We start from the raw sequence: 17,839 nt of genomic DNA, 5'->3' as shown, positions 1-17,839 counted from the left end.
CACATTGTATACCTTTAAGTTCTGAAACATTATTTTTTCAAGAACAGTGCACAATTCTAAGGCCGTTTCAGAATCTAAAGGGCCATGGGTAATCTCATTGTTCGTACCCCAAAATGAAAATAACATCATGTCATTGGTTGAATTTCAATTGTTTAGGATATTTTTAACCAATCGCAACGCTTTGGTGAACGCTTTTGAAAATATTTCCCAGATTGCATTATATTCTGAAACAGCGAATTATTGTTTGTGGTTATATGACTTTTAACCTTAGTGTGTCTCATGTCTATGAGGAATATTTTTGTAACATTTTGAGATTGTACTGTAGATAACTTTGATGTCAATGTGTATTTATTGACAGATAATTGATTATATAAATGATGATGTGTATCAGTTTTGAAAAAATTGTACATTTTTAACTGTGAATTGTTATTTTTAAATAGAATTTCATATACAAAAGAAGGTTATTGTTTTGAGTATTGCCATTACCTTAAGATAAAAAGACGATATTTACCCACCATGGGGCTATTCCATTAAAATAGATAGGGGAGTGTAGGAAAGGACTTCCAAAATCCTCCCACAACCAACATACGTTCTTCTAGTTATTTTGTACACAACAAAGGGACATACTACCATAAATTACCCACAACCCATGCCTAAAAATAAAAACTTACCTACCTACTCTCCCACACTCATTTTAATGGAAAATCCCTTAGGATTAAGAGCGAACTTAAGGATGTAGTTAGATGAAATTTTAAAAATCTAGAATTTACAACTGATACTATATGTCAGAAGAGCATTAGTTAACATGGTTAAGGAACAAAATAAGCTAAAATATTTATAGATTATGGAACTCATTTTTGAGATATTTGATTTTTAAAAAATGGCGGAAAAAAGCTGACTCTGACTTTTACCTTATATTTAGCATTGGCATTATTTGGGTTTCAAATTGTAAGAAAACAAATCTAGAATCTGCTTAAATTTTGGTAATGACCCTTTTATGAGTTATTGAAGTCTACTATGAAAAGAAAAGTGGGTGATATGGGGCAAAATATTTTACCCTATATCGTAGGAAAAAACCTGAGGAGTCTGAACATCTGACAAAAATTCCTAAATCTGACCCCACTACATCCTTAATGTTCTTTCATGGTGTTGCAAAAAAGGAACAAAATAAAACCAGACAAAAATCCCTTATAACTGGCAAATATTGGATAACATCTAAAACACATTCTAGTAAATTTCCTTGGAACATTAAACCTTGCGTTTATGGTGTTTGCCTCCCAATAGAGGTGTCAGGACTTGTGAATAAAAGAAGAAGCATAGTAATATCAAAGAGGCAGCAATCATACAAACAAAAATAACCATAAGAAATCTAGAAAGCAACCAACAGTCTCCAACAATACATAGGTGTCCATACAATATCTCAAGATCTAAAGGACAACCACCAATCTCCAACAATACATATGTGTCCATACAATATCTCAAGATCTAGAGGGCAACCTACAGTCTCCAACAATACATAGGTGTCCATACAATATCTCAAGATCTAGAGGGCAACCAACAATCTCTAACAATACATAGGTGTCCATACAATATCTCAAGATCTAGAGGGCAACCTACAGTCTCCAACAATACATAGGTGTCCATACAATATCTCAAGATCTAGAGGGCAACCAACAGTCTCCAACAATACATAGGTGTCCATACAATATCTCAAGATCTAGAGGGCAACCAACAGTCTCCAACAATACATAGGTGTCCATACAATATCTCAAGATCTAGAGGGCAACCAACAGTCTCCAACAATACATAGGTGTCCATACATTATCTCAAGATCTAGAGGGCAACCAACAGTCTCCAACAATACATAGGTTTCCAAACAAGATCTAGAGGACAACCAACAGTCTCCAAAAATACATAAGTGTCCATACAATATATCAAGATCTAGAGGACAACCAACAGTCTCCAACAATACATAGGTGTCCATACAATATCTCAAGATCTAGAGGACAATCAACGGTCTCCAACAATACGTAGGTGTCCATACAATATCTCAAGATCTAGAGGGCAACCAACAATCTCCAACAATACATGGGTGTCCATACAATATCTCAAGATCTAGAGGACAAACAACAGTCTCCAACAATACATAGGTGTCCATACAATATCTCAAGATCTAGAGGGCAACTAACAGTCTCCAACAATACATAGGTGTCCATACAATATCTCAAGATCTAGAGGGCAACCAACAATCTCTAACAATACATAGGTGTCCATATAATATCTCAAGATCTAGAGGGCAACCAACAGTCTCCAACAATACATAGGTGCCCATACAATATCTCAAGATCTAGAGGGCAACCAACAATCTCCAACAATACATAGGTGTCCATACAATATCCCAAGATCTAGAGGGCAACCAACAATCTCCAACAATACATAGGTGTCCATACAATATCTCAAGCTCTAGAAGGCAACCAACAGTCTCCAACAATACATAGGTGTCCATACAATATCTCAAGATCTAGAAGGCGACCAACAGTCTCCAACAATACATAGGTGTCCATACAATATCTCAAGATCTAGAGGGCAACCAACAGTCTCCAACAATACATAAGGTGTCCATACAATATCTTATAAATATCTTAAAAAATGTGGTGGTGTTCAACTAGATATTTTTTGTCTCCGCCACCTTTTTTATATGAATCTGTAGATAATCAAAATGTACATAAAAGAACATACCTTTTCTTATTTTTAATTTGTTCCATTTGTTATGTTGTGGCCTTTTATAACTTTCTATGAGGTATATATAGGGTTAGCTAATTGTTGAAGGCCCTGCAGTGACCTATAGTTGCTAACTTTTACATCATTTAGTCTCTGGTGGAAAGTTGTCTTGTTTGCAATCATACCACATCTTCTTATTTTTATATTCAATAAAAACAAACAAAGGACAAGTTCTTAACCCTCAAATAATTTTTTACTGTATAAAAAATCACAATGAACAACTGAAAGATAGCTTTAAGACCTCGAATTACTGCTATTATCATGGTGTCCCACACTAAAGTTGGTTGCTCAACCTCATAAAAATTGTTTGTACAGCTACATCATAAACAGTATAGGAAGACAAGATATTGCTTATATATAATGTATACTTGGAGTGAACAGAAGACGAATTATTATGCATTTTGAAAGGGCAATTGACATGATTGAACATGGTAATAATTGGATTATCTCCCTTTTTCTTAAAAAATTTTAAAAAAACTTCAATGAAAACATAATAACTTATATCAAAAATAAGTAATATTACAAATGTATGTGAGAAAGGTCAGATATTTACTTTAAGAAATATTAAAAGTTATGTCATAACTGCAGATGTGTTTAATGGAACATTGAATTTGTACAAAATATTGTTAATTACTAATGAGTTAATTCGGACAAATATTTGACAGCCATTTTGGTTACACTCAAGGTTCTTTAAATTCTTAAGTATTTACCCAAGTACACTGTAATTCCTTCCAACAGCATGTTAATTTTTAGATGTTTTTGTTGTTTTTTTTTTTGTGTAGTATAGTTGCTTATCATTGATGTTTAAAAAAAACCCTTGATATCCGTATATTCATACTGGATATGAACTATCATCTATGTTAATATTTCTGGCTTCATGACAAATGTACTTCTCTAAAACTGACAAACTGTACACAGCAAACATTAACAGCAAACCAAGATCTACAAGTTAGTAAATTCAAGCTTTAAAATTGCAATTTTACCAACTTTTTGTTTGCTTTTAGACTCTTTGCTTGAAAATCCTTATAATGAAGGGAAACTGTTAACAACAAAAATAATCACCAAGATACCATTTACAAAATATGCAAAATGATTGATATAAAAATCAAAACGTCATATTTTGCCATGTAAGTGAGTGAGCCATGCTCTTACAATGTAGGTTGGTATATAGATTGATACTTCCTTCATGTCCAGTAGCAAATATTTCATATGTATTCAGAAGCCTCTAGTTTGCATACCAGTAGATTGATTGATAATATGTTGATTGCTTAAGGACCAGTGGCACATATTTCATGCATATTCAGGATGAAAACAAATTTACTAATTAATACAATATAATTGAGAATGGAAATGGGGAATGTGTCAAAGAGACAGAAAATAGCCTAAGGCCACCAATGGGTCTTCAACACAGCGAGAAAATCCTGCACCCGGAGGCGGGATTCTGTGAGCTGGCCCCTAAACAAAAATGTGTACTAGTTCAATGAAAATGGACGTCACACTAAAAATGAACCAAAATTAAAAATCATGCAAGACTAACAAAGGCCAGAGGCTTCTGACTTGGGACAGGCGCAAAAATGTGGCGGGGTTAAACATATTTTGTGAGATCCCAACCCAATAGGAAGGTTCTGCAAGTTAGGTCGACTGGAGTAATGGGCTGGAATCTCAGACTTCTACTGGAAAAGGATTATAATTATGTTGGATAAGGACTGAAATTTTGCCTTGCAACTGGCCACCTTAATGAACATACCAGTAGACCTAAAATCTTGAGATATATCTTGTATATAATATTATTGTTTACATTTCCTTTTTACGAATAAAAGAAGAATGCAAGAATAGTGTGCTAAGCACACCCAACTGGTAGATATAGAATAATGGCATTTTCATTTTTGATACTGACTTTATCAGTAAGAATATAAGGCGAGCCCAGTAAGGCGAGCTGATAAAGTCAGTATCAAAAAATAAAATGCAATAATCCTTTTATCTGCAATTTGTCTTAACTTTATGTTATTTTGTTTGAAAATATGAAATCAAATGATATAGTTAGTAAATCTATTTTTACGAGTTCAAAACCTTCAGATGTATGAATGAAATCGCGTGCATTTCATTGATGAATTGATGTGGATGGACATGAACACATGACATTGCTGCACTGGTACATGACGTCATTGCCTAATATTTTCCAGCATCAAGTGCTATCCATGACCTTGAAAATATTAGGCAGTAAGATCAAAGAGAAAATGAACAAATTGCTGATAATTCAAAGTATCAGGAAAGAAGAAGTGTGTGTTTAAAAGATCCAAAAAGCACTCACTTGTTACAACTCATCACTGCCAAGCTGATGACTAAATATGAAGTCATTCTGTCCAGTGGTACAAAAAGTGTACCCTACAAAAGTGTGACAGAAACTGTTTTTGGCCGAATGGACTGAGAGACCAACAGACAAACAAATGGAAAAGTAGCATTTTCTTTTCATGGCAGTTTAAACATGAGGCCATCAGTAAGTGATTAAATCCAAATTATGTACATGACATGCTAGAATATACACCAAGGGAAGATAGTACTATTTCAGTGGTGTTTAAGGACCTTGACTACATTTTATGAGGGTCTTGTATGGTTGAAAATGTTTTAGATACCACATCTCTGGGCTTTTGAACACTATCATGGATATCTACCGATGGTATTGGGCAACAAATCATAAAACAATCTGGCTTTTACTCATGACAGTACAAGACCATCAGTAACAACCCATAAAAACAAATCTGGCTTTTACTCATGACAGTACAAGTCCATCAGCAACAAAGGCTGCCTTTCTTTTTCTGGAGAAATAAGTATACTGTTATGAGTTAAAAGAGAAAGTGCTAGTATTTGAAGATTATTGATTTAAAATGTAGTTTTGTCATAACAGCCAAATTTCTCTTTTCAGTTAGGATTTATAATCTTAAACTGCACATACTCAGCAATTTGTTACAAAATTCAAAAGTACTATGTAATACCTATAAACCATATAGACCAAAAATATGTTTTAACATAGGAAAACATTTTTCTCATAAAAAGAGAAAGACAAAATTCTAAGAGCACCTCAATTATTTTCCTATATTAGATAAAGACCCTGTGATATCATCAAATTTGTATATGCCTCTTCTAGCTTTTCTTTTATGCTTACGGTAGTTCACAAAATATTAATAAATTGCTTAAAAATTAATAAGAAAACCAGAAAAATTCTGTTTAAGCATGTTTTGACCTCCCAAAATGTGAACATTTTAGGGATTGTAAAAAAAAAATTACTTGTATAAGTAAATTTTTGGAGAAAGATTTAAAGGAGATAATTCAAACCTTGAAAATAAAACAAAAATCTTACAAAATTACTTATACATGTACAAGTAAATATTACTTGCATCTTCTAGTAAATAATAAACTGCTTCGCCGAGTTCAGCTGGATACGACCTCAGAGGTCCAACCCTGAACAGACTTGGGGCAAAAATGGACACAATATTCACGCGTGATACAGGTCTGAATTTGGATTGTAATTCAATATTTGACACATAATAGGTTTCTGACACAAAATAACTGTAGTCAAAGAACTTAGGATTGGTTATTTGATTTGAATTGATTCAATTTTTTGCTTTTGTGCAATACACTATGCTGTTGCGAATTGACCTCCCCCCCTTTTTTTCAAAAAAAAAAATTTGAAGGATTTTCTTTTTGATTTCTGAAATCTTGAGGAGAAAAAAACTGTCCCCCCCTCAATTGTTTTTTAACCCCCCCCCCCCCCCCCCCCCTTTTTCAAAAATGTCTTAAAATAGAAAATGACATACATAATCATAGCTTAAATTAATTTACCTTAATCAGCATTTTTAAAATTATTAAAATAATAACTTCTAAAAATCAATTGACAGCTAATCACCTCAAGACAATACAAAAATTCTTTATACATAATTTAAAAGCAGTGTAAGGGAGGTAATTCAAAGTAGTTTTTGAATTACCTACTTACACTGTAAATTGTACTTAAGTAATTGTCCATTAACCAGGACACCCTTGTTTTTTCTCACTTTTTTGCCCCTAATTCCTAAACAGTTTAAGCCATAACCCCCCAAAGCCAATCCTAACCATCCCTTAGTGGTATGGAAACTTGTGGTCTATTTTCAGAGAGATCAATACACTGTTTCACAAGTTATTGTCATGAAATTAGAAAAATGCTTATTTGGGCCCCTTTTTGGCCACTAGTTCATAAACTGTTGGGACCATAACCCCCAAAATCAATCCCAACCTTCCTTTTGTAGTTATAAACCTTATGTTTAAATTTCATAGAGATCCATTCACGTAAACTAATGTTATTGTGCGAAAACCAATGTGTCTTCGGACAACGACGACAACGTCATACCAATATACAAATTTTTGTGGTCGTATAAAAATTGTTCACAGTATTAAAAAGAGATGCAATGTATATACAAATGAGACAGCAATTCATCCACACAAGAACTGACATTAAGAGGTCAACACAGTTTTTTAAAGTAGGCTTGTGCCTTTTCAATATGTCATGCCCTAATTTTTTTTCAAATTGAGAACAATTATGAATACATTTAAAAAACAAAGATCTCCCAAAATTACCAAATAAGTACTTATTAGTACCTTATATATATTTCTTAATTTGTTTTAAACTTATACATACAATTTTCTTTAGTCTTAGTAGAGAATTCTGGAGATGTAACATAAGTTATACTTAACTAACTTCAGTAAATATATATCAGACTTGTCAAACAAATGTGTATAAACAAGATGTGGTATGAGTGCCAATGAGACAACTCTCAATCCAAGTCACAATGTATAAAAATTTAACAGTTATAGGTGTAATACATTTGAGAATTTGATGGAAATGAATGAGAGAATTGTGGAAATTACAAAGACACAGAAAACCAATAGAGATCTAGAGGTCAGCATGGTAAATCTTTAACAGAAATAATATTGGGTGTGTTATTTTGCTATGGTCATTTTTTGTATTCTTGTCTTTCATTTTTGAGTGTCTATATGATTATTTGTTTTTCTCTCTTGACATAGTTTGTTTTTAAAGTGATTGAGATTATAACACAATGTTGACTGCTGTACCCCAATTTTTTACATTTTTACCTATACTGTTATACTAGTGACAGGTTTAGCTAACTATAAAACCTGGTTTAATCCACCATTTTCTATATAATGAAATGCCTGTACCAAGTCAGGAATATGTTGTTTCCCATTCGTTTGATGTGTGTGAGCTTTTGATTTTGCCATTTGATAAGGGACTTTCCGTTTTGAATTTCCTTTGAGTTTGGTATTTTTGTAACTTACTTTTTACTTGTCACAATATTCATGCAAGTGTAGCTGATCGATCACTGAATTTGTTACAAATTTGGAAATTTTAGAGTCTAGCAAGTTGTCAAAAGATGTTCGCAATCTACTTTGAATTACTTTATTGTATAAATGGTGAAACTTAGATGTCATACAAAATAAAGATAACATATAAATTTGGATTGTCCAAAGTGCTTTTCTGGATAAGCCTTATCATCATGAAAGTAGACTAAAAAATTTGGAAGCCAAGAATGTATAAATATTTGTATACTTGAGGAACTATATGAACAAAAGGGAACTAACAAGAATTACTAAATTCATCTAAGGTTCACACTGTCAAATGGACTTTGAACATTATATTATAAGTTATGTCTGAATACCAAAGCAGTGACTACAGAGCTAATGATACCCTCTGGGACAAACAGTCCCAAAGTAGAGGTAACTACTCAGTTCTACAAATTTTAAATAATAATTCTCAGCTTCTTTTCTGGATTTACAAAAAATAGATTTATTTTATAAAAAATGTTCTATAAATCAAAACAAACATTATGCTATTTTCAATTTTTGTCTCGCCTTGACGTAGGTATGCTGTTTCCTGCGTCGGCGGCATCAACAATGTATTAGTTTGTGATTAGGTCTAGTTTATGGTGAACCACTAGCGGTAGGTCAATGATATTTGGTATGTAGTTGTATTAGCATTGGCACATCTCATTTCCATGGAGATTATTTGGTCCTGCCCCCTCAGTCATGGTCTATTGACTTTGAAACTTTTGCTTAGTTTACATCGATTAGTTGGTGATTAGGTCAGTTAATGGGGAACCACTAGTGGTAGGTCAATGATATTTGGTATTCAGTTGTATAAACATCGACACATCTCATTTCCATGGAAATTATTTGGCCCTGCCCCCTCAGTCATGGTCTATTGACTTTGAAAATTTGCTTAGTTTACATGTATTAGTTTGTGATTAGGTCAGTTCAAGGGGAACCATTAGTGGTAGGCCAATGTTAATTGGTATGCAGTTGTATAAGCATTAGTACATCTCATTTCCATGGAGAATATTTGGCCCTGCCCCCTCAGTCATGGTCTATTTACTTTGAAACTTTTGCTTAGCTGACATGTATTAGTTTGTGATTAGATCAGTTTAAGATGAACCTTTAATGTTGAGTCAATGATATTTGGTTAAAACCATACTCTTATATAGAGCTGAGACTTGGAAAACAACAAAAAACCTGCTTCAAAAACTTCAAGTCTTCATCAACAACTGTCTCAGGCACATCCTTAACATCAGATGGCCTGAGAAGATAACAAACCAAGATCTGTGGGGAAAGACCAACCAATCCCCAGTTGAAAAAGAGAAAGTGGCAATGGATAGGGCACACACTGAGGAAGCCAAAGAACAACATTACAAGGCAAGCCTTACAGTGGAACCCACAAGGAAAACGTAGCAGGGGCAGACCAAGATACACATGGAGGAGGAACGTTGCAGCAAAGATGGAGAAAGAAGGGTACAAGTGGCATGATCTGGAGAGGCTAGCAAAAAACAGAACAAGGTGGAGAAATATCGTTAGTGGCCTATGCTCCACCAAGGGGCAACAGGATTGAGCAAAAAGTAAGCAAATGTATTGGCATTTTCAAATCTTGTTTCCATGGAGATTATATAGCCCATCCCTCATCATGGTTCATTGACTTTGAAACTTTTACATAGTTAACAAGTTAATGTTTGTGTTTAGGTTTGTTTATAGGGAACAACTTATGATAAGTTAATGGTATTTGGTATGCAGTTGTATTAGCATTGGCAAATCTCATTTCCATGGAGATTGTTCAGCCATGTACGATCAGTCATGGTTCATTGACTTTGAATATTTGCATAACTTACATGCTAAAGTATTGCTATTTTAATTTCAACATTTGCAGTATCAAAATTACAAAAAAGGCGAGACATATCTCTGTGTTAACAGTTTATTTAATTAAGATTACAATACAGTTAGCATTTGTATCATATAAAAAATATAATAGAAGCAGAATAGTTATTGTGAATCTAGATGAGACAGAATGTAGGTCAACACAAAAACCAAAATATATTAAGGATGTACTAAGGTCAGGTTTAGGAATTTTTGTCAGATGTTCGGACTCCTTGATTGTTTTCCTATGACAGGGTAAAATATTTTGCCCCATAACACCCATTTTTCTTTTCATATAAGATTTCAATAGCTCAGAAAAGGTCATTTACCAAAGTTTAAGCAGATTCTAGATTTCTTTTCTTTCGATTTGAGACCCAAATAATACCAATGCAAATATAAGGTAAAAGTCCGAGTCAGCCTTTTCCCACCATTTTTTAAAAATTAAATATATCGAAAAAGAGCTCCATAACCTATCAATATTTTTAGCTTATTTTGTTCCTCAACTAATCCTCTTTTGACTTATAGTATCAATTTTTATCTAGATTTTTAAAATTTCACCTAAGTACATCCTTAAGAGGTGAATTCATTATTAATGTAATGGTTTTTTCAGATTACTCCATCTTTTTTTTCTGTACATTTCAAGCTGAAATATATAACGCTTTAAGGTAAAATTCAAGTTGAACTGGCCAGTAGCCATTTAAGTATTTGACTCTTCTAAGATATTTACTAAACACTTACAAAATTACTGAACACTTATATGTTGAACACAATGTCATCAGATCAAACAAACAAACAAACAAATTTTTCCCCAAAATTGTATATCTTGTTAACAAAACAAAAATAACAGAACAAGCAATGGATGCATAATGGTATGACAAATTCTACATATATCTTCATAGGATGATTCATATTTTATAAACAATTGGCAAACAATGGCAGATTCTGGTACCCTACATTATAACCTGAAGAGGTGTGCCAAACGACTTAACACATAACAGTATTACATTGTTTGACATTTCACTACCTGTCCTATTCCTGAATGTCCACATTAATTTACTTATTTGCATAGATGCCAACCCCCTTTATTGCAATCAGTAAAAAAGTATTAAGATTTAACGTAATTTGTGATTTTTTCAGTAACACACCTGCCAACTATCCCAATTTATGGGGGATATCCCCTATGGGAGGAGTTGGCCCGACTTTTTAAATCCTCTTTTATATACTTAACTTAACCTCAAAATAGTTATTCAAATGAGTTAAATGGCATTTAAGTACATATATACTCCTTAAAAATCATAGTATATCTTATTTAATATACTTTAAGCATGTATAAAACATGCACTAGGTCTTAGTGTGCTTAAAATCCCCCATGGAGGTTTTGAAAAGTTGGCAGGTATGCAGTAATAATATTTTTTCATAATTTTTTTTAATAATGATACTAAAAAGTAGGCACACAGTGACAATAAAATACTTCCTCCCTTTATTTATGACACCTACGATTCAAAGTAGTTAGGGTACACCGACCATTGCGCTGAATAATCCGAATCAGACAAAAACTTATTGTTCTAAAATTATAACCAAAAATTAAACGTCACAATGATCAAAATGATATCTAATCAGGGAACTGTTCCGAACAGGTAATCAACGAAAATCTATAACAAGTAGACTTCTAATCGTAACACTGTAATTTTGGTTCAAAATTCGTGACAATTATGTCATGTAATGGTCGGCATCTATGTGACAATTATGGATAAATTGTAATGGTTGGCATCTATGTATTTACATTAGAAAAGCAAGATGTGCCCTCCAAAAATGACGACTGTTCCAGCTGGATTTAATCTTGGCCCCCTGGCACATTAGCAAATTAAGCTACAGACTGTTCTACAAATTGAGTTTAAGGAGTACTCCACTTGTTGTAGCTACTGTGGATTATTATTCACTTGGTACCAATATTCATAAATTTTTAAGGGTAAAGATAAACAACAAATTTAAGTATTCAACAAGGTACACATTTTCGGTGGGCTTGTATGATATCTTTGGCAAAACCACGAAATCAACAGTAATAGAGGGGGAGCTAGAATTTTGAAACACTTGACATATTGATGTCATAAAACAATTATGATAGCACTGTGGCATCCAGCATTTTCTTTTGTGACCCCAAAACATATATATGAATGTTTATTTTATCCAATAATAGCTGATACACGAGGATCTGAATGTGTTGTACAGAATAGAGAATAATGGTAAAAAAACAGTAAAATTTAGAGGAAAATAGGACCAAAAATTAAGAATATAGAATAGGCCAAAAAAATAAAAATTAGAGAAAAATAAAATGAAAAATTAAGAATATAAAATAATTGGTTTCAAAATATAAAATATTGAGAAAAATGGGCAGAAAAATGTCAGAACAAAATTTAAGAATTCTGAAATAAAGGCATAATTATAAAGCAATAATTTGTATTGTTAAAATTCAAATACCCTAAAGCTTGTACAAAAATATAAACATAACAAAATTAATAAATAACATGTATATATACATTCATGATAGTATCAACATGCAAGATATAACCTTCTAATGCATGATTTGCTTTGTTATACATAATTCAATTCTACTACTAAAAAATCATCTGTTGCAGAATAAAATATCTTATTTCTAAGTATATATGCCATAATATAATTTGCTACAAAATATTGTATTCAATAAATATAAATACTAAATTTGCTGCCATACATTTAAGCTATTTCTGAGCTATATCTTTACCCTAAAAGTAATTGTTAGAATACATTCTAGTTCAGAAAGACAATACCTCATACAACAAAGCTGTACTTAGAAGATTGAAATGCCAATTAGACGAAAAGCTGTTTTCCTTTTATCAGATCAGTCCTTATGTGAGTGCAAACCTTACATGGATTTGGTAAAATTTAGACTAACTCTGTAAAAAAGTAGATCCCTAAAGAACCATTTCACAAAAGAATAGAACAAAATTCAATCAATTGACCTTAATTTTATTCTGATGATCAAGATATTAACAGCTGTGTCAAAAAATTGAAATTTTTTTTTACCAACATATAAGTTTACTTGACGTATAACTACAGATAAAAGTGAGTTAGCATTTTTATTTTAGTAATAATTGTTTGACGAAAGATGAAATAACCACAAAAACTCTAAACCAACCCATCAGAATCAATGAAATTTGGTAAACAGTGAACAATATGCAAATAAAGTGTTAAATTTTAGGTTATCAAATCTGTAAGTAATATATCCTCAGTCCAGTCCCCAGTGTCAAGGACATACAATTTAAGAGACACAGTGTAGAATACAGTAGATACACTCATGGATATGGGTCTTTGTCTCTGGTGGTAAGATAGTCCCATTGTCTTTATACACTGTGAGTTTCAAGTCAGAGAGAATACCTTCTGCAGGCTCCTCTAGTGCAGGAGATGTTTCTGTGTCTATAGGTATTGGCATGCTACTAGACACTGCACTCTTAAACTGAAAATGAAGATTTAAGATTATCAACATTAACTACCAACTGTAAAAGAGTTGGTTTTTTTTTGCAATTTGTGCACAAGAAAACAATTTTCTAATTGTTAAAGGCCGTGTGGTTGCCTATAATTGCTTGAACTTTGGTGGATAGTTGTCTCATTGGCATTCATACCACATCTCCTTTTTTTCATATTGTTTATCCCTTACTAAATGTCGTGCCTGTACCGAGTCAGGCTATCTTTGTGTCTGTACCGAGTCAGGCTATCTTTGTGCCTGTACCGAGTCAGGCTATCTTTGTGCCTGTACCGAGTCAGGCTATCTTGACCATGCATTGTTTGTGTTGTTTGTCTTTCTTTATAAGGATATTTTTTTAAATGGCACGGGTGTTGATAATTGATCATGTTGTGGTCTGTCCAACATTTTTGTTAATTTTGGTAATCCTTTCTATGTATAAACATATTAAAACTGCATTTCCTTTTTAGACTGTTTCATCCCTTTTTTCTTGTATTTTGTATTTGATTTCTGGCTGTTTTTCTGCTGTTTACTAATTTTAAATGCAAAATGTGCAAGTAACACTAATTTGTCTTATTATGATGCTTTTTCAACATTGTCTGATTTGCCACTAACTTGTAAAACCCAGGGAAAAATTAAGTTATGCAAATGAATCTGATTTTTCATAGTATTTATTAAAAAAATAATAAATAAAACTAGAGGCTCTAAAGAGCCTGTGTCGCTCATCTTGGTCTATGTGCATATTAAACAAAGGACACAGATGGATTCATGACAAAATTGTGTTTTGGTGATGGTGATGTGTTTGTAGATCTTACTTTACTGAACATTCTTGCTGCTTACAATTATCTCTATCTATAATGAACTTGGCCCAGTAGTTGCAGTGGAAAATATTTTGTAAAAATTTACAAAAGTTTACAAAATTTATGAAAATTGTAAAAAATTGACTATAAAGGGCAATAACTCCTAAAGGGGTCAATTGACAATTTTGGTCATGTTGACTTATTTGTAGATCTTACTTTGCTGTACATTATTGCTGTTTACAGTTTATCTCTATCTATAATAATATTCAAGATAAAAACCAAAAGCTGCAAAATTTTTTTAAAATTACCAATTCAGGGGCAGCAACCCAACAACGTGTTGCCTGATTGGTCTGAAAATTTCAGGGCAGATTGATCTTGGCCTAATGAACAATTTTATCCTGTCAGATTTGCTCTAAATGCTTTGATATCAGAGATATGAGCCAAAAACTGCATTTTACCCTATGTACTATTTTTTAGCCATGTCAGCCATCTTGGTTCCCGAGCGGGGTCATCGGACACATTTTTTAAACTAGATACCCTAATGATGATTGTGGACAAGTTTGGTTAAATTTGTTTTAGTAGTTTCAGAGGAGAAGATTTTTGTAAAAGATTACAAAAATTTACGAAAAATGGTTAAAAATTGAATATAAAGGGCAATAACTCATTTAGGGGTCAACTGACCATTTTGGTCAAGTTGACTTATTTGTAGATCTTACTTTGCTGAACAGTATTGCTGTTTACAGGTTATCTCTATCTATAATAATATTCAAGATAATAACCAAAACCGGCAAAATTTCCTTAAAATTACCAATTCAGGGGCAGCAACCCAACAACGGGTTGTCCGATTCATCTCAAAATTTCAGGGCACATAGATCTTGACCTGATAAACAATTTTACCCCTGTCAGATTTGCTCTAAATGCTTTGGTTTCAGAGATATAAGCCAAAATCTACATTTTACCCCTATGTTCTATTTTTAGCCATGGCAGCCATATCTTGGTTGGACACATTTTTTAAACTATATACCCCAATGATGTTTGTGGCCAAGTTTGGTTAAATTTGGCCAAGTAGTTTCAGAGGAGAACATTTTTGTAAAGTTAACGGACGATGGACGACGGACACCAAGTGATGAGAAAAGCTCACTTGGCCCTTTGGGCCAGGTGAGCTAAAAAGGTTTTTTTTTTCATTACCATAAAAGGAATGTATCAATTGTTAGATTCTAAAATGAAGACAAACTGTCAGACAGAAAGAACAGACACTTTTGACAGTATTTGGAAGAATAATTGAGTACAAAATAGAGTTAAACACTCCCAACACATGCTTCATATTTAATGTCTCCAATAAGACAAGCAGAGTTATATGTTTATTTCTTACTGCTTGATAGAAGGGGTTCAGTAACCCTTTGGATTGATTGAAATGTTCAGTGTTGCTTGTTTAATTTCCTCAACCATATGAATAAATATAACTTTGATGTGTTAAACAATTTTATCTTTTGTCATAATTTTACCTCTTTAAATAAAAACCCAGGGGCATTTTTCACAAAAAATCTTACGATGAAAATTAATCGTAAGCTATACTGAAATGTTCATGACTTACAAGTATTTTTTCTCGTAAGATTTTTTGTGAATTGAGTCGCAGGATATCTACTTACAATTTTTGCTAATGCTTTTAGCTGTTCTTCATTACACTGACAAAGTTTCTCAAGATCTTGTGTTTCCACATCATGCATGGCATCCACCAGATGAGCAACAGCTGCTAAGATTGGAGTTGTTTCCCCTTCATACACTACACTCTCTTCCTGTAAATTGAACAAACAATACATGTAGTTGTCAAATTTGTAATCATATTTACAGGATCATTATATATATAATTAGCCTCTCTTAAACAGCACTGATTAAACTAAAATCAATTCTCAATGCAAGATTAATTTCAGTAAATTCTGCTTACAAATAGTGCTTGATTAAACAAGAGTGGACACGCTGAAATGTCTCGCCTTCTTTACTAACCATTGATATTATGTTGATAGTCCTAAATGAAAGCTTTACTACAACTATTACATAAACTTAACATGATCCAAGAAAATGAAGTCAAGGTCATATAAACCAAACAAGAAATACATGTACACCTTACAATCATTCAATACACTAAATATAGTTGACCTATTGCTTATAGTTTCTAAGAAACAGACTTAACCAACAAAACTAAACATTGACCAATGAATCGTGAAAATGAGGTCAAAGTCAGATGAACCATGCCAGGCAGACATGAACAGCTTACAATCCTTCCATACAACAAATATAGCTGACCTATTGCTTATAGTTTAAGAAAAACAGACTGAAACACATAAACTTAACACTGAGCAATGAACTGTGAAAATGAGGTCAAGGTCAAATAAAACCTGCGAGACTGACATGTACATCATAGAATATTTCCATACACCAAATATAGTTGACTTATTGCATAATAGTATAAGAAAAAAGACCAAAACTCAAAAACTTAACTTTGACCACTGAACCATGAAAATGAGGTCAAAGTCAGATGACACCTGCCAGTTGGACATGTACACCTTACAATCATTCCATACACCAAATATAGTAGACCTATTGGATAAAGTATAAGAAAAATGGACCAAAACACAAAAACTTAACTATAACCACTGAACCATGAAAATGAGGTCAAGGTCAGATGACACCTGCCAGTTGGACATGTACACCTTACAATCATTCCATACACCAAATATAATAGACCTATTGCATACAGTATAAGAAAAACAGACCAAAACACAAAAACTTAACTATAACCACTGAACCATGAAAATGAGGTCAAGGTCAGATGACACCTGCCAGTTGGACATGTACACCTTACAATCATTCCATACACCAAATATAATAGACCTATTGCATACAGTATAAGAAAAACAGACCAAAACACAAAAACTTAACTATAACCACTGAACCATGAAAATGAGGTCAAGGTCAGATGACACCTGCCAGTTGGACATGTACACCTTACAGTCCTTCCATACACCAAATATACTAGACCTATTGCTTATAGTATCTGAGATATGGACTTGACCACCAAAACTTAACCTTGTTCACTGATCCATGAAATGAGGTCGAGGTCAAGTGAAAACTGTCTGACAGGCATGAGGACCTTGCAAGGTACGCACATACTAAATATAGTTATCCTATTACTTATAATAAGAGAGAATTTAACATTACAAATAATCTGAACTTTTTTTTCAAGTAGTCACTGAACCATGAAAATGAGGTCAAGGAAATTGGACATGTGACTGACGGAAACTTCGTAACATGAGGCATCCATATACAAAGTATGAAGCATCCAGGTCTTCCACCTTCTAAAATATAAAGCTTTTAAGAAGTTAGCTAACGCCGCCGCCGCCGCCGCCGCCGCCGCCGGATCGCTATCCCTATGTCGAGCTTTCTGCGACGAAAGTCGCAGGCTCGACAAAAACTTTAAAATGTGAGTTTTTATTTTTGAGAAACCTACTCTGTTGCAGTTTTCATAATGATG

At 33.2% G+C, this 17,839-nt stretch overlaps 1 protein-coding gene across 2 annotated transcripts in view; it reads right to left on the bottom strand.

Moving 5' to 3' along the window:
• Nucleotides 1–10,052: 10,052 nt before the first annotated feature.
• Nucleotides 10,053–17,839, bottom strand: part of LOC127717712 (uncharacterized) — a 29,162-nt gene continuing 21,375 nt past the window's right edge. For both annotated transcript variants that reach the window (XM_052223476.1, XM_052223477.1), the window contains 2 exons: nt 15,957–16,103; nt 10,053–13,501 (listed from right to left, as the gene is read on the bottom strand). In XM_052223476.1, coding sequence (XP_052079436.1) covers nt 13,307–13,501; nt 15,957–16,103 — 342 coding nt within the window. In that variant the 3' untranslated portion in view covers nt 10,053–13,306. The remainder of the gene's footprint in view (nt 13,502–15,956; nt 16,104–17,839) is intronic.

The sequence above is a fragment of the Mytilus californianus genome, unplaced genomic scaffold (genome assembly GCF_021869535.1).
Source record: "Mytilus californianus isolate M0D057914Y unplaced genomic scaffold, xbMytCali1.0.p SCAF_10, whole genome shotgun sequence".
Lineage (NCBI taxonomy): Eukaryota > Metazoa > Mollusca > Bivalvia > Mytilida > Mytilidae > Mytilus > Mytilus californianus.
This window is presented reverse-complemented; position numbering and strand designations above follow the sequence as displayed.